Source organism: Mytilus galloprovincialis, chromosome 2 (assembly GCF_965363235.1).
Source record: "Mytilus galloprovincialis chromosome 2, xbMytGall1.hap1.1, whole genome shotgun sequence".
Classification (NCBI taxonomy): Eukaryota; Metazoa; Mollusca; class Bivalvia; order Mytilida; family Mytilidae; genus Mytilus; species Mytilus galloprovincialis.
The window spans coordinates 55,552,725-55,571,596 of record NC_134839.1 but is presented as its reverse complement, the minus strand read 5'-3'; the positions used below and the strand labels follow the sequence as shown (position 1 = coordinate 55,571,596).

Here is an 18,872-nt window from a genome sequence, read left to right as displayed (position 1 = left end):
GACCTTTTTTGTTATTTGACTTTCTGTCCTACATTCTTTATTTTGGTAATTGATATATGCTATGTGTATCTAAGGTGATGCAGTCCTAGCCAAAATTGTCGCACTCGTTTTTTGCATATCTAGATCCTATGTCTTAAAACTAATGCACATATTAATGAACACAATCAGTTACCAGGAGGATGATAACTTCGGGAGCACCTGCGATCACTCCTAGTTTTTGGTGGGGTTCTTGTTGCTTATTATATTATTTAGTTTTCTATGATGTGTCATATGTGTACTATTGTTTGTCTGTTTGTTTTTTTTCATTTTTAGCCATGGCGTTGTCAGTTTATTTTCAATTTACGAGTTTGACTGTCCATCTGGTATCTTTTTTTCCTCTTCTATAACTGATAGATAGCCTAATAAAAAATGACGACAAATCATTGTGTAAAGACGGGAAAAAGGTGGCCGTTTCTACAGGTCTCTCGGGTGATATAGTTGTTAGTTTGATCCCGAGAGTTTGATATTCGTGATCAAGAAAAAAATAACCAGAAACAACAATTCTTACTTCAATAAGTCTCATGTCTGATAAAATTTAAATGAAATCACCAGTATTTCTGATAGACCAAAAAGGATTTTAAATCATCAGATCACTAGAAGAAATAATTTACAGTCTTAACAACTTGTAAAGAAATTAGGGTGTATGTGGAAAGATTAAATTTTCCAAGATTTTCGGAGTTATCCATATTCGAATGGCTTCGTTCAAAAATATCATGTTCAGTGATTTAGTTTTTTATCACCATCGCAATGGTTATTTCATCAAATATGATATTTTTCAATAAGAACCTTTCTTTTCAATGGAGAGTTGTAAAATTAACAAAGGCTAAAAGTATAGAAAATTTTAATAGCCTCAATGAAAAGGAAAAAAATGATAAATATTCTCTGCACATCAACACAAAAACAGGTAGAAAGCATATGTTTTTTGTTTTTTTTTATAAAGAAGTCATTATAGCACTAAGGATAGGGGACTCATAATGGAATTTTGAACTATTTTAAATAGTTTGTTTAATATGATTATACATGTTTTTTTTCTCATTATGTAAATATTATGTTTTTGTCACAGATCGTATGAGTTGATTTATAAGGCAATAAAAGTTTGAATTGATAAATTCGTTGACAAAGTGAGAGAAAAAAAAAAAAAATATATTAGAATTTAATTAAATTATATACATACCTGTATTACAAACTCTGTGTACCCATCTTTCACAGTTATCACAGGTTAGTGCTTGTTGTCTGGTAGTGACAACACGGGAACACTCGACACAATGGTCTGTGCCCATTTTTGGACGAAAGTATTAAATATTAAAGCGGATATACAGAGCAATTCGTGAAACAATTTAAAAATATTAAAAGACTATGATTATATTTTTAGTTTTTTACCAGATATATATGTACTTTTTACGCAATAAATTTAAGAGGAGGCGGTACTTGACATTTTATATGGTATGCATTTGTCACATGGAGTTCAGCAGCATTAACTCAAGCTGCTTTACTAACGGGATATCATAAAAATGTTATCAGGCTGTCATTAAATACCGCTGTTATTAATTAGCATGTGATTATTATACTGCATTTATAATCAACACCTGTTTCCTGAAACTTCTCTAATTAAAAGGATAAAGGTAGCCATCCTATTCTTTTTATTGCAGTTAATTGGAGATAATCATAAAATCGTCATAATACCATCAATAAAATACATAATTTAAATAAAGGAAACAATGATAAAATCATTGACAATGTTACATAATTACAGTTTATTAGATACGTTGAAAAACGGGGGATGCAATTTTTAATGTTTATCTAAATTTTTATAGAAAAAGAAAAAAAAAATGAATTTCACCGTAAAATATTAAATACAAACACACATATTTATTTATTCAGTATGCACTAGGGGTTGGAGGCATATATAAACTATACAATGCAAATATATACACAAACAATATATATGCAAAAATCATAACAAATAAAACATTATAGGGGTCATTTTAAAAAAATGTCGACTTTTCTGTACACCCATGCTAACATTTTTATTTTTTAGCGAAAAATTGGGTCTTTAGGGCTTAAACGAAAGCTATTAACATGATTTACGATTCATTTCATAATAATATACATGATTAACAGAGTTTTTTGGGATGATTTTTAACTCATTTTTACCCTATTTTTCATGCGTACAGTTTCAGAGTACAGTAATTCAAATAATTTTTATTATGATTTCTGATTACCATGATCACTGCAAATTATCATATATTGTAGCTAAATAACAAATATAACAGAAAAACATTCATTGATATCGAATGGATTTTTTTTTCTACAAATTGAATTAAATTGGCGTACATGAGAAGCATGCATGTCTATATATCCTGTTTACATTTTAAGAAAAAGAGGGTTTCATCTTCAACGTCATTTGTATCACAATGTTTATATATTCTTTTTTATAGTATATCTACATCTCTCTATTTTTAAGAAATTGTCACTTGCTCAATTCTACAGAATGAGTTTCTACTATTTCATTGATATCGAATGGATTTTTTTTCTACAAATTGAATTAAATTGGCGTACATGAGAAGCATGTCTATCCTGTTTACATTTTAAGAAAAAGAGGGTTTCATCTTCAACCTCATTTGTATCAATGTTTCAATGATATATTCTTTTTTTATAGTATACCTACATCTCTCTATTTTAAAGAAATTGTCACTTGCTCAATTCTACAGAATGATTTTCTATTTTCAAAACTATTTTTAAAAATAAGCTGTCTTCTCCAAAACTATTTTTTAAAAATAAGCTGTCTTCTCTTGTCATTTATAAGTTGTTCATATATCTTACTTAGTATTACTTAAAAATTAAATTAAAATAAGTCTTTATTGGCACAATAATAAATCTGATATATTTTTATTATAAATGTACCGAGTTTGTAATATGCCGAGTTTGTAATGTGCCGAGTTTGCACTATGCCGAGTTGACATGTCCCGAGTTTGTAATGTGCCGAGATGTCTTGCTTCGTAAACGATACACCTTATCGCTATTTGTCCGCCATTACTAGATATCACACGGGTTCCCATAAATTTTTGACGTCACAAAACAAAATATCTGACGCCACAATGGAAAAGTGATTGTTGTATGCATCAAAAGTTCAAGCGGCTGGGTCAGCCGGGATTAGCGATAAGGTGTATTTTTAATTAATTGTCAATTTTCGGAAATTATCCACACATGTCATAAATTACCAAGCTATTGCTGATTAATAGACACGGTTATTGGTAATTAGAATATCAAAAGCGTGGGGTGTCTTCCCATTTATCCATTTTTTTAAAATAAAGTATTTTCATTTTTATTTTTGTTAATTATTAGTTTGTTTGTTTAGTAATAATAAGGTGTCTTTCTAAAATTTTACAATAAATTTGTTCCTGTATGTTTTTATATTGTTTAAAAAATATATATATAATAGGCGATAGTAAACTTGTTACATTTTATTTTTAAATAATATAAAGTTATATGATAAGTATATTTTGAATGATAAATAAATATTTCATCATTTATTCAAAAGAAACCCACAAATCAGTAATATTTTTATATTAACATTTTATGAAAGTAAATAAATTATGACTGTCTTTTTTACTTTTTTTTTAAATTGTATGTGCATTTTACTTTTTTTTTAAAAATTAAACGTGTAGGTTTCATGAATGAGATTGCTGCTACTGTTGTTCCAAAATTAAAAAAATCGATTGGACAAAGTTCCTAAATTACACACACCAAAATAAAACACATGCTTTTTGAGAGAAAACTGCCAAAATATCCTGATGCCAAAATTTCCCAATTTACGGTATAAATAATACAAACTGTAAATGTTCTATCTATATATATATACAGTATTAAATACTGTATTTATTATTTTAGACTAAGACTTAAAGAGTGAAATAACAATTGTAACATGTATCATGTGTATATCATTAAGTTGTTGTGTAGGACATTGAACACCTTAACTAAATCAGAAAACCGGAATCCCCTTCAAGGTTTTAGAATGATGTTGATTGTTATACAAACATCATCCCTAGAAGAGCTGCATAATGATATTAAATTAGTTTATCATCATGACCTTCAGTTGGAATTTATATTGACAGATTACAATTATAGGTTTAAATGTTCCAGTATTGCTAACATGATCCATTTAAATTTTTGTCTTGCTTGCTAGGAAAGTCCCAGAATGTGAGGCATTGGGATTGCAATCCTGCGACTGCTGCAGAGGTTTTAAGTAAACTATTTATTAAAAGCCTTATAATTCAGAAAGTAGAAAACCTGGATAGTCCATGCATGAACATGTACATTGCAAATACAAATATTTTATTGGCACATACATATGCCTTAGTTTACAAAGTTTCTGTCTGTCTTAGGTCCATTGTCCTTGACCTCATTTTCATTGATCAGTGTAAACTAAAAAAAAGTATGTATTTTTGTCAACATGGTCAAGTTAAGATAAAACTAAAAATAAAATTTGGATATGGGTTTCTTGCAAGTTTCATTTCCATCAGTTAGGGTTCACTTGTCATAGACCTCATTTCATTGGTCAGTGATCAAGGTTAAAGTTATGTGGTCAAGACTGTACATGTATCTCAGATACTATAAGCATTAGGTCAACTATATTTTGTGTTCATGTATGGAATGATAATTATAAAGTGTACATGTCTGTCTGGAAGGGTTCATATGACCTTGGCCTCATTTTCATGGTTCATTTGTCATTGTTAAGATTTATGGTATTGTTCCTCATGTACTATTAGCTATAGCCATATTGCAATATTTGGCGTAAAGATGATTGTAAGGTGCACATGTTTGTCTGGCATGGTTCATCTGACCATGACCTCATTTTCATAGAACATTGATAATGTTAAGTTTATGTGATACCTCATGATTTTACTATTAAACTCTTCATATTACATACTTTTAACATGATTTCAATTATAAGACATTCCAGGTTGTGCACTCTTGTTTATATAATTTACATGATTATCCAATTGAATAGTGTATCACTCGGAATATTGATTTCTTTAAAAAAAAAAAAACCTACCAGATTGGAACACATATGAAGAATACTCGCTAGAAATTTAACATCTAACTTTGTAAAAAATATTAGAAGATATACTAATACAGAAAGTGAAATCATATCTATTTCAGGAGATGAAGTTTATATAGATGTCACAGACAACCTTTCTTGAATCTGTGGTCAGCTGGGACCATCAGAAATGTCAACAGAATCTTGATGAAGCCCTACCTAAACTTATTGTATCCTTTGATAAAATTGTCTTCAAGGTAGATGGATGGCTGGACCTTTTTCTGGACTCCTGGGTTTGGGTGTTTTTAAGCTCTGGATTGCGAGATTGATCCTTTCGGGATCCGAGAATTCTTTTTTCAAATTTCGGGATGTTGGGATTTTAATTTCTTCAAATTCAGGACCTCAGGATTTCATTTTTTAAGCCTGGGATTTCAGGATCAGGACCCCTCTGAGCCCCCCCCCCCCCCCCCCCCCCCCCCCCCCCCCCCCCCCCCCCTTTTCAAGGTACACATTTAACCACCTCTCTCGAGTTGGAAAAAATAAACACAAATTATGATGACCTTTTTTTTCATGATAACCATAATACTTACTTTTTTCTCATACTAATTGTTTTGTTTCTGCAAATTTAAGCTGTTGGTTAAAATTCCTGTGAACAATTTGCCTGGGCTGAATGACAAAAAAATGTAATTTTATATGCTTGAGCAGAGAAAAGGTGAAAACATTTTAAAATGTAAAATGTTTTTGTATATGAACATATTTACATTTTCATCCCACTTCAGTTCTCTGATATTAAGGGTAAAAGACCTACAATGGTACAACTTTATACAAGGATTCACTAAAGTGGCTGTCTAATTTGTTTAATATGTAGCACCTACTCAGTTACTGAAATTAATGTGTGTGTTATTTGTTCCTATCCTGAATGTAAATTAGATATTGCAAATACATAAAGTAAACAATCAATCCTATGAAGTGTATGGATTGATCACAATTATTAATGTTTTTCTTTGAACATGCTTCTTTTGATAGAAAAAGAATTCTTTCCTTAATTTGTATTAGGATTTTCTACAGAATGCAGAAATAATTCAAGAAAAAGTTGGTAAGTCTAGAACAAAACATTGAAATACTTATGCATATCATGCTGAAAGTGCAAACATTAACATGAAAAGATAAAATGATAAGGTACAATGTACCTCATGCAATAAATAATGCTTTGAACTATGACTATATGGTTGTGGAGATACAGCATAAAAGAATAATGTTAGGAGCATTTATTTTTATTGATAGGAAAAAAGTTTGGAGGGGAGATTCCACAGGAATGGGCAATCAAAGCACAAAATGTATGAGAATACAACAAATTGACTTTAAAGTAAAAAGCAATGCTTATTCTCTCTCTAAGTCCCATATAGTATGCCTGGTTATTATAATTGTTAGAACAATGTGCTTGTTTCATACCAACACCCTTTCGCCTTTAAAGCAATGAACTAAAGCATTGTTGGCATAAATGTATGACCCTGTCTATTTATCTGTCTTTCATATTTGCAACTGCTAACAAACTGTATCAATATTGGTGAAACTTTACACAGTTGTAGAACACTACCAGATGATGTGCGCATAGGAAAATCAAGATTAAACACATTAAAGGGGACATAATCAAAATTTAAGGACAGGGGTATCATTCTTGTAAGTTCGCTCACAGTTCTAGTTCCTTCATGGTACTCAAGAAATTGGAACTATATCATATACTTTAAAATAGATTTAAAGTCAGGAATCTGATGTACAGTAGTTGTCGTTTGTTTATGTAATTTATACATGTTTCTTGTTTTTATATATAGATTAGAACGTTGGTTTTCCCGTTTGAATGGTTTTACACTTGTAATTTTGGGGCCCTTTATAGCTTGTTGTTATGTGTGAGCCAAGACTGTGTTGAAGGCCGTACCTTGACCTATAATTGTTTACTTTTATAAATTGTTATTTGGATGGAGGGTTGTCTCATTGGCACTCATACCACATCTTCCTATACCTATTAACAGGAGTGTACCACTTAAAACTTTAATTTAAGTCTGAAATCAGCAATGAGTACATGTATATTTGGTCTATGCATTTTGGTACTTTATTGTTTATGTATTATTTATATTTTAGGAATTTTAAAGATTATATGTCAGCTATTTTTACCATGTATACAGATTGAAGAATCAGAAAATAAATTATTTAGACATATTATTGAAAAAGTAAGTCATTGCTTAAAATGATAGTACAGTTTAAGAGAATGAATTTTGATAAAATATGCAAAACCTTATAGCATTATCTATAACTTATTTTCTTTTTGCAAACAAACCAAATAGCTTACATGTAATAATTTTATTTATTTGTCATCCCACTGTCTATATTACTCTGCTCAGCTTTTAATAAAAAATGCATATCACGATGTACAACCTGATAATCAGTACTTATGACTGATATTTTTACAATATTAATTTGCAGAAAATCTTATTCTGTTTACACATTTTCAAAAGAAAACCATTTTTTGTTTACAGGCATGTTGCTCTTTTGAATGTATCTTGAATGACATTAAACAGATCAACAAGAACCAAGATATTTCTGTATTAAGTGGACAAGTGCTCGGTTTATTGGAGGTGAGTCTCAATGTCTATTTTTTATAATTTGGAAGTTGACATTAACTTTGCAAAAACATCATGATAACTATATGGCATCTATTGAAATAAAAACAATAAATCTTTCACTTAATCTGTGGAATTTAAAAAATTGCCTTTTCTTTAATTCTGACTATAAGATGGCCACGAAATCGTGGTACAATTGGGCAAGTGTTGAAACAAAGAATGTGGACACAGTAAGGATTTGGACACAGTTTATGGGTTTAATTTTATTTGTGTACAATCTTTTTAAACATTTTCTCAATGTTGCAATGAATTAAGTAGGTACATTTTTTACTTGTAGCACATGGCTTTACCCTCTCTCTATTTACTTTAGCATATCTGGACATTTATGATAATTCATGGTCAATTTTCAATATTTTGTCATATTTTATCCACTTTATGGACTCTATCGTACTACAGACTCACCAGGCGTTGGTTCACTTTCGTTTGTCATTGATTTTGTAGATTTGATCATACATTTAGTGAAGTGAGAAATTATTTATGGTAGTAAGTCATATCTAGTATATTGTACCAGTAATTTTAGTTTCATTTTCATGTGTTCATTGTTGTAGTTTACCATATTTTCTTCCACAGTGGTATTTAGACATCCCTTCAATTCTTGTAAATTTACTTTCACTTTCATAATTTTATTGTTGACCTATATTTCATCCGCAGATAATATTCTGGGAAGTTATCAATCAATTTTAAAATGTTATTAGTTTTGTTATTACTATCTGTGGTTATTTGCCTTACAACTGATTAGCTTTGAACAGAATAATACCAGTCTGCAATGTAAACAAAAGTGTATTACAAAAATCCATAATTCAATAATATGTATGGTTGGTTTTGACTATTTGTTATTATAATTGGAAAAGCATTAGCACATACAGTGCATAAAAAGAGTAAATATTTGATAAATCAAATATTGAATTGTTTACACTTTTATCATTTATCATGATTTAACTAAACTTTGTACATGTTGTAAGAAGTGGAGAAGGTTGTCTGGATTGTCCTTAAACATTAAATGTGAATTAAGTCCAATGGGATTTTCCACAAACACCAAACATGTATTTAGTCCAAAGTTGAAGTTGTAAATTTGTCATATTTCAAAAAATGATTTTGGTACAGTTGCTTCTACAAATTCATAGATAAATTGTTACTAAAATAAATCTTATGTTTTCATTGTTCATGTACTTAAAGAATTAATTTTTGTATGAAAACCATTCATGAAGTTTTATTTTTGAGTGGCAGTTTAATGCTTATCTAAGTTTTTTTATTATACGCCTGTCAAAATTTTGACGGGACGTATTATGGTATACAAATGTCCGGTGTCCGTCTGTCTGTCCGGCGTAAACATGTCGCACCGTAACTTGAGAACGACTGATCTAAATTTCATGAAACTTAATATAGTTGTTTTTTATGATGGTCAAATGATCTGTATACTTTTTGGTGAAAATAAGATTTAAACTTTTTGAGTTACGGCACTTTGTAACTAAAACAGGGGTGTGTTTTTTTTCACATGTCGCACCGTATCTCAAAAACGATTCTTGATTATTGCTTAAAACTTTACACACTTCTTAGTTATATTAATCTTAATATCTGTATACTTTTTGGTGATGATTCAAAATTTCATTTTTGAGTTATTGAGTATTTTGTAAAAAAGGGGGAGGGTTTTTTACATGTCGCGCTGTATCTCAAAAACGATTTATGATTATTGCTTAAAACTTTACACACTTCTTTGTTATATTAATCTAAAGATCTGTATACTTTTTGGTGATGATTCAAAATTTCATTTTTGAGTAATTGAGTATTTTGTAAAAAAGGGGGAGGGGGGTTTTACATGTCGTGCCGTATCTCAAAAACGATTTATGATTATTGCTTAAACTTTACACATTTCTTTGTTATATTAATCTAAAGATCTGTATACTTTTTGGTGATGACTCAAAATTTTATTTTTGAGTTTTTGAGTATTTTGTAAAAAAGGGAAGGGTTTTTTTTTGCATGTCGCGCTGTATCTCAAAAACAATTTATGATTATTGCTTGAAACTGTACACACTTCTTTGTTATATTAATCTAAAGATCTGTATACATTTTGGTTTGATTCAAAATTTTATTTTAGTGATATTTGTAAAAAAAAACAGGGTGGGGGGGGGGGGGGTGTTCACATGTCCCGCCGTGTCTCAAAAGCAATAAATGGTAATTGCTTAAAACTTTCTCAGAAACTATTTATGATTATTGCATAAAACTTCCACACAAGACGTCTGGCGTATCATGCGCTCATGGCGCAGCTGTTTATTTGTAGTTAGACTTTGATTAAGCTTTAACTATAATTTCAGTGAAATTTTTATTAAAAGTTTCAAAATCTAACATTTATATATCCTCACAAATTAATTTTCAAAATTTTATTGATATGTTTTCTATACCAAAACATGAAAATTCAGTCTGCTGAAAACCGGCTTATTGGTGCTACGTTCTCTCTACCTATACAACAAAGTTGCTTTGGGGATAATGTTTATTATCCATTAGTCCGTCTATCAGTACGTATACTGTTCTGATCCTTGCAACTCCTCTGAAACCACACATCAAAATTTTATGAAACTTTGTGGCTAACAAGAAAAAATACTATGCAAATTTTGTTAATATAGTTAGTCATTATTAATAGAGGTTCACTATTTATAGGAGTGATTGCCCTTAGATGAGGATTTAATTGTACCCATCTTTTGTGTTTTGAGCAGAAACTAAAGAAGATAGAGAGAAACTAAACAGACTAAATGATCAGCAATACAAAAAAAAAATATACTAGTTTTGTCATGAATTCTATTTTTGTCTATAATGTTGAAGAGTGTCCTTTGTTGAATATGCACACAAATACCAAGGTGTGTGACACAGGCTTTTTAGAGCCTCTAGATTAGAAATGATTTTATCTCATCATTCATACAATATTTTTTTTTTAAGTGCCTTCTAAATACCTATCTCTTTTACAACTTTACAAGGATATCTTTGAATTCAAAAGATGTTAGTTATAGGTAAATATGCAGTATGCACAAAGTTACATCAAAACATGTGAATTCAAGTGGAAAGAATGGCACAATTTTAAGAATAGAATTCTTTTAAAAGCTTACAAAATGTATTTTTACTTTCTGTTTTCATTCTTCCAAAAAATTTGAAGATAACATCATATTTTACTTTGGTGGAAAGAACCTTTAATTTTCTGGAAATTAAATAGTTGTAAACAATTTCTTATCTCATTTGAACAGTTACTGTCTGACATAGTGGAATGCTATGAAGTTTGTGTGAAACATGTTGGGTCCACAGAAGTACCTTTGGCCTGGAATAAGGTCCAGTCCTTACCAACCGGAGCTGTCCACATACTTAAAGGGACCTATGGACATTGTAAGGTAAGAATGGAATGTCATTTGAATATTGCTCATTTACACTGTTTTACTGATCATTTTGAAAGTATTTTTAGACAGACTACCAAACATTTCCTCACTGTCACATCACTGTAAGTTATGATTATGATGATCATTGGTGATCATTGCATTGGTAACTGTAATGTTATGGTCTCAGTACCAAGTTAATTATTCAGCTCCAATTGCTTGATCCCGTATTTTCAGAGGTTAATAATCTTGATTGTGATTTCAAAATTCAGGTATTTTTCATCTTCATGATGATTTGTAGGCAATTTATTGTTATTTTTTTTTGCAAGTTTAAGGTGCAGTTTGAAACACAATTCTACTTGAATTAGACATTTAAATTTATACATTATAGGATGAAATAGATTTTTGTTGTGATCTGTACTATAGTCCAATTCCCTTTTTCTAATGGCAAATAGATGAACTCAACTTTTCTTAATGCTCAATCTAAAATTTCCCAAATCAGAATTTATCTCCCTTGAGGAATAGTCCCTACACTACCAACTGGGAAAGGACTATCTTGTTTTCCAAGATATGAATGATTTGAAGGAAGTTTAAATGGTACTGTAAATTCAGAAATTATTGCGTGCATTTATTATTGCGATTTTGTCATTTTAGACTACGATGCTATTTCAATTTTTGCGATTATGACAATAATTCCTGTTTATTCATATGGAAAATTTCAAAATGCGAGTTTAAATTATTGCGATTATAACCCTGTTGCATTTTTCGCAATAATTACTGAATTTACAGTACCTATATTTTGTCCTGTATTTGACTAATAGGCAAAGAGAACGAATTTACCTTAAAACATGGGAATGATTTTAAAAAAGGAAAAATTAATTGTCAACCCATGGAAGTAATATTTAAAAGGAATAACAACGACTTATTAGCATGTATTAACGGCCTGTAGAGCTCTGTACTAAAGTCATATGAGTTTATCCAATTATAATCTCAGCGGCTAAACCCCTTTGGTTACTATCTGTGATACCGCAGTTCAGAAAGTAGACGTATGATGTAAAAAACTTGAAAAACGGGCGACAATTGTTCAAACTACAACAGTTTAGCATGGAAAATTGTATTTTATTAAGCATATTTTTGCTTTTTACCGTTTGTTTTAAACTGTTCTGAATGTATATTCCAGTTAAAAGCGGATCCCGAGTAAAACAGTTAAATACCAATGAATCGATCAGGTTTCACATGATGTTTAACAAAATAATGTAGACAAATCCAGACATAGATTTTTTTACTGTTGAAATGTGCAATGTTTATCAATATTTAAAAAAGGATATTTACTTTCAAGTAATCTAGATTTATGTATATGTCAGGCCACCCTTAAAAAATTGTTTGTTTGGCATTGCCGACCCACACTATCAGCAGGTGGGTAGGTAGGTAGGAATTTTTTTTTTTTTTTTTACATTCAAAAGCCTTATACATGTAAATCATGAAGTCTCCAGATCAATGTTGTCTAAAGCATTGCAGCATTGTTGTGTGTACATGCTGGTGGTTTCTTTGAAAGGGGTCAACCATCAATGTCACATTCTACATCATATGGATAATTTCACGTAAGACAGTCAGTTTTATTGGCAAAGTTAACCAAAGTACCCAGAAAAAAACACAGAACTGAGGCAGGAAATTGACAAATTAACCATATAAAATGTATGACGTGAAAATTGAACTTTTATTGTGGGACTGCCCATTGAACAGAGGCCTGATGTCACATCTTGAAGTTGTGGTCACAGTTTGGTAAAATTACCATAAGTTAAATGGCTCAACCACTACAGCTCCTTGTACAAATGGACAAAGATTTAAAACTTTGCTTTGGTTTTATAAACATCACTTTCTACACCATATGGGTAATTTCATGGCAGTCAGTTTTAGTGCCGTACTAAACCGTAGTACTTGAAGGAAAATGCCAACCTGTGGGAGGAAACTGACTAACCTTATCACATCTGACATGAAAATCAAACCTTAATTTTGCAACTGCCCAACTAGGGCTCAAACCAATACCTGGAGGCTAGTAATCATACATGTAAGGTGTGACGAACTACCATACACACATGCCTACTTCCCCTGATAAGTTTTGAGGATAAAGGATCTGTTCCAAATTAGGATAGCAAAATATTAAAAATTTGGAAGGTTGGCACAAATAGACATGGTGTTTATACTAATATTATCCAAGTGCAAGGTTTTTCAGGGATAGGTTTAAAACGTATGATAAATTCAAAATGGAAATATGCAGCAGGACAGACAATTTTTGCAGATAAATAAATTATGGGTTGTAATGTTTGTTTGATTAACAGAAATCTGGACATGCATTACATGAATACAGATAAATTAATGAGCCCTTAGACTTGTGGAAAAGGAGGGGATTTTATTCATCACTAGTACACTGGATACATTTATAAATATGTTTCTGTCAGTATCTTTTATGTTTTAAGAATGATCTTATTCATGTTAAGAAGAAAGGCAAGAAAAGGGGGAAGTACTTCAATTGACACAAGATGCTAGTCTTTAAAATATGTATGTTTTGTTCCAGGCTAGCATCTACTGGTACAAAACTACTATAAACCTGTAAATCATTATGGTCTTTAAGCTTTGGTGCTTACAGCCATAATTATCTTGAATGCATCATTGTGGTTCTGACTATAGTAGATACTTTGTTCTCTGGTTCAAGGGAAAATTTGTCAATGATAAATTTCAAATATTTAATAAGTTCAACAAATGTAAGAGCCACGCATATTTGTTCTGTGATGTCCCGGTGAAAAACTTCTATCTCATGAAGCGACAAAGTCAAGCAGAAATCATCTGTTTCTGCTTTACAAAAGATAAAATTGAGTCCTCTACAAGGTCTCTCAGAACGTTTCTTTCAAAGAATAGCTGAAATTTGATTTTTGATAAAATCCATCTCCCTTAACCAATGCATTGCAGCATAGGGAGATGCCTTCCCCTGCCGGCCTCTTTGACATTACTTTTGGCAGACTTTTTCTATTCCATGTCATTTAAATGTTTGCTCCCAATACAGTGTAAGGCAAGCGCTTTAAAGATCATGATTTAAAATAAGTAAAGCCAGGAACAAACTCGGTGGATACGATCAACTTCCGGCACAATTTCGATTTTTTTTAAATAAAAAAAAATAAATTTCTGAAACGCAAATAAAATTATTTGGGCGGCAAGTTTTTCAGTGGGTCGGGCGGCAATGCCAAACAAATGAAATTTTATTTTGGGCCCCATATATGTCATGATTACATTATTGAAACTAAACAACTAAATTGGGGATAATATGTTCGTAAATATATATTTTTTTAAAAAGTGTTTATTGTGGAATATACTTGTATTACCATAACAAGCTACAGCAAAAAATAAAACAAACCAACAAAATGAGCTTGAAGCTATGTCTTACGGCAAATTCATTTTTAGACGAATTAGTTTATGTATCAAGAACTATAAATTAAAGGATAGAACTATTTAGTATTGTGAATATATTAATTGAGGCCAACCTTAAAAATATGTTTGTTTGCAGTTTTCCGACTGTACCTTCAGACTGAAGGGTCGGTAGGTAGGAAAAATATTTTATTTTATCAGCCAAAATACAGTTTAAACAAGCAGTTACACTAAACCAAGTTTCTTGTGAAGAAAAAAAAAACATTTTAAAACAACAAACACTGGACATGCTGAAAACCAACATCAAATGAACAGGCATTTTCAGATAAAAAACTTTAAACCAAAACTGAAACTTTAACATAGTGTCATTATCCAATTTATGACATAAAATATGGTATAATTATTAAATACTGGAACACTTATAAACAAGGAATGTCATTATGACTAGAACTGTTTTAAAGAAATATATTCAGATATGTATGCTTCTTGACTAGAATGTTTTCATGAGTAGAGTATTTTCATCAGAAAAATGTAGATATTAAAGATAAATAAGACAATGTATTAAAGAGTGTATTTTTAATAAAAAAAAAATAACCATTGAATCTATCTCAATTGAAAAAAAAGTATTAAGACATTCGACTGTTTTCATATTTCTAACAATATTTAATTATATGTGATAAGGTTATATTTTTGCCAGGCTTTAATGAAAACCAAAGAAATCTAAAGTTTGGGGTGAAATCCATAGCACCCCATTAAAAGTAAATGGTCTGTACTGAAATGTTTTTAATGCATAAAAAAAATTGGCAGCATAGCTCCTAAGGACATGTTTTAATTGAATTCACACAGGCCACACAGTTTGGGTATATTTAATATTGTAAGAAAGAGAATAATTGCAATGAGTGGGGCAGCCCCCCTTATCCTAAAGGAGCATACTCATTGCAATAGAAGATAGATTTAATATAGATAGAGTATATTTATTTTTCAAGCTAACCATTCATTTTCTCTACATCTTTGTGTAGTTAGGGTTGCTTCTTATTGATTTGGCATGATCTATATCCATTAACATTTCAAATGAGCCCATTTCTCCGTACAGGCGTGTTTACAGATATCCATGAAGATTTAAGTCACGGAGGAGTGGTTTCATCTTTGTCGTCTCCACAACGATTAGTAGAAAATATGCCATACTTCAAGCTGCTGTCGAATTATTTAACCACTGAAATTGGTTCCATAAAGTCAGGCTCCACAGATTCTGTACCCGATTTGTTTGAGACAGAATGGTTATCGTGTCAGTTATGACTATCTGCTGCATCATCGTCAATGATATCATCACACATCGTTACATGTGCCTGAATCTGTATAAACAGTTTACTAATAAACTTTTTTGTTTGTTATTTGTCTTAAAATTGACACGAGACGACAGCGTAAAGTACTCCTCCGTGACTTCATGGATACCTGTAAACAATTTCCATGTGCTTTATCATTAAATGGTCACATGAACGCTTGACGGGAAGCTAAGAAAAACCGAACTTGAAATGCGTAATTGACCCAGACTTTAAATCATTTCCGGAAAGGACCCAAAGTTCCGGATCGCGTCAATAGAAGTATTAAAAAAAATTTCTTCAAATTTAAAGCAATAAAATTTTCACAGTCGGGAGGATTTTCAAGGGTCGGTCGGTAAACTGCAAACAAACAATATTTTAATTTAAGCCTGACTTATACACAAGACTTAGATTATTCTTATTCAATGATAAAAGGGAGTCCAAACGTATGCTTTGTACAATCATCTTCTTAACTGACGGAAATGGTCTTTTAACTGACTGTAAATATTAAAATTGATAATGACCCAGCCTTGTTCTCCAATTTCATATGTGATAGCTGTCGGTTTAAACTATTAAGATCGAATAACCAGAAATAGAAAAATTGGACTAAAATAAAAATTGAACGAATGACTTTTCGGCGGCGTACATTAACAGAATGTAACAAATGGACTATTCGGGTTACTTCGCACGTATATACAACAAAAACTTGTCTGTTTGTTATTCTCTGTGAACAAGAAAATGACCGAAAAGTATCAGTTATTTGAGCGATCACATGAGGAGAATCAACTTCCATGCCAGACATTAAACCATTTAACGAGTTATCGAAAAATGGGCTGTAACGCAGATGAAACCTTTGAAGTGACGACGTGGTTATTCCTTTCAATAATACTTCCATTGTCAACCTAAAGTATTCTAAGGGAAGTTTGATTAATAGAAATATAAAGTATTTTGCAGACTTGACCAAGTAAAAATTGGTTATTTGTAATAGACTATTATCCCAGGTTAAGGGGAGGGTTTGGTGCCATGTTACATGTAGTATGTAGTATGTAGGCAGTAATGTCATTTAAGTTATTTTTCCTTAGAATTGTGTTACTCATATGAATTTGAAACAGTGATACAAAGAGAAAACACTATCTATGAATCATAAATATTTATTTCACAACTCTGTTCATGTTTTACACTTATGGTGCATAAGAACATTAAATATAATTATCTTTGGTTTTGAATTATCTGATAACATCACACATTGAATTTGTCATTAATATTATGATAGTCCATTATGGCATATTCTTTGTTAATATAATCATTAATCCATTTATTCACATTCTTAAGTATAAAACAATTTTGATCTGCAAACAAAGTAAACTGTCAATGTGTTATGGAAGTTAATTGATGAAGAATATAAAACTTAATGAAGTTTGAAGACGTTAGATACTTTAATGAATGTACTACCCACTGGCGGATCTAGAAACTTTAATAAGTGGGGGTTCGCTCCAGTCACGCTTCAGTGATTCCCTATATAAGCAACCAAATTTTTTCCCAAAAAGGGGGCTCGGTGGCTCCCCCCCTAAATCCGCCTCTACTGCCAGCTAACAGAACCCGTATCAAAGTACAAGTGAATTATTGTTATGTGTTGTGATAAAAAATTCCTTCATCTGATTGTTAACTTGCATTGTCTTGATTAATAGTTTTGAGAAAAAAAATAGCTTGCTTAATTTTTTTTCTGTAGGGTACTCAAGACTACTACCAGACATGAATGATCAAATTAAATTTTTGATAGACACATGTATATTTGTAACATTTATATATTTTAAATTTTATTTGCATGCATAAAAATATCAGTATCACAACATTAAAAATTGTTTTGTTAAAAATCTATAATACATCATACTTTGGAAAGTAGTTTTCTACCTATATTATAAATTTACAAATTAAATATATATGAATTGTATATGTCACAACCCTTTCAAATGTTCCAATAGGGCATGGACTTGTAAAGTGACTCTTTTCTTAGACTTAATTTGCTGAAGAAATATTTGCAAAACTGTGTGTTAAATTATTTTTTTTTCAATTTGATAAACATTCTTGAGTTGACAAAATTAAGCAATTGACTATTCTGTATTATTTTTAACAGTTTGTTGCTGTTAAAGATATTTTTATGCCAAAACGACTTTCCAGTGATTGTGGGACATATGTTAATACATGTAGTTATAACGTAACATTTCTAAAATGATGACTAGTAATAGCAAAAAAATATCACAGTTTATTTAATAAGGCTATTTACATATTTAACAGGTCAACAATTCAATAACGATTGGATGCAACAACACCCTTTGATAAAACACCACATTAAAATCATGAAATTGTTAAAGAAATGATCTCATATTGTACAATTCAATTAAGTACTTTAAAAGTTAAAATCTCTGACTTTATACCATGATGTTAGTATGAATAAAGATGATTGAGGCTTCAACCTCCCCCCCCCCCCCCCCCCCACCCCCAAAAAAAAAATAAAATATATAGATTTATAAATTTATGTGTTTGGATTAAGAAGAATTCTAAGATGATTCACATTTGGTCTCCGGAATATATTTCTATCATAATAACCATTTTGAAAATGTTTTATGTTGTTAAAAATATGACATGATATAGAAAAGGGCCAAAAACAATTTACGGTTTTCATCTTCTGATTTGAAATTGGGAATTATTTTGCTGGAATTGTTACAATTAAAAACAAATATGGAGGTTGGATATATGAATAATTTACATTAAAAAATTAAAGAGTTAGGAGTTAAACTAAAGGTCTGTCATGAAAAAAAATAGTTTTCTTCTTGTCAAATAAGAAAATAAAAATTGATCATAAACTGTTTTATAAACTGTCGCCTAAAATTTACCACATAATAGATAAAAATTTATTTTCTAGCATGTAAAGCAATTAATTATTTTAGGGCCTATCGGGAAAAAAAATTTCATTCAGGGTTTTTAATTTTGTTAATTTAATCGATAGATGATATCCACA

The 18,872-nt window shown here is 30.7% G+C and overlaps 1 protein-coding gene across 3 annotated transcripts in view; it reads left to right on the top strand.

The window, feature by feature from the left end:
* Positions 1-18,872, top strand: part of LOC143063886 (FIGNL1-interacting regulator of recombination and mitosis-like) — a 132,246-nt gene that overhangs the window by 1,161 nt on the left and 112,213 nt on the right. For all 3 annotated transcript variants that reach the window (XM_076236316.1, XM_076236314.1, XM_076236315.1), the window contains exons 2-6: positions 5,203-5,310; positions 6,137-6,176; positions 7,220-7,308; positions 7,615-7,713; positions 10,992-11,132. In XM_076236316.1, coding sequence (XP_076092431.1) covers positions 5,221-5,310; positions 6,137-6,176; positions 7,220-7,308; positions 7,615-7,713; positions 10,992-11,132 — 459 coding nt within the window. In that variant the 5' untranslated portion in view covers positions 5,203-5,220. The remainder of the gene's footprint in view (positions 1-5,202; positions 5,311-6,136; positions 6,177-7,219; positions 7,309-7,614; positions 7,714-10,991; positions 11,133-18,872) is intronic.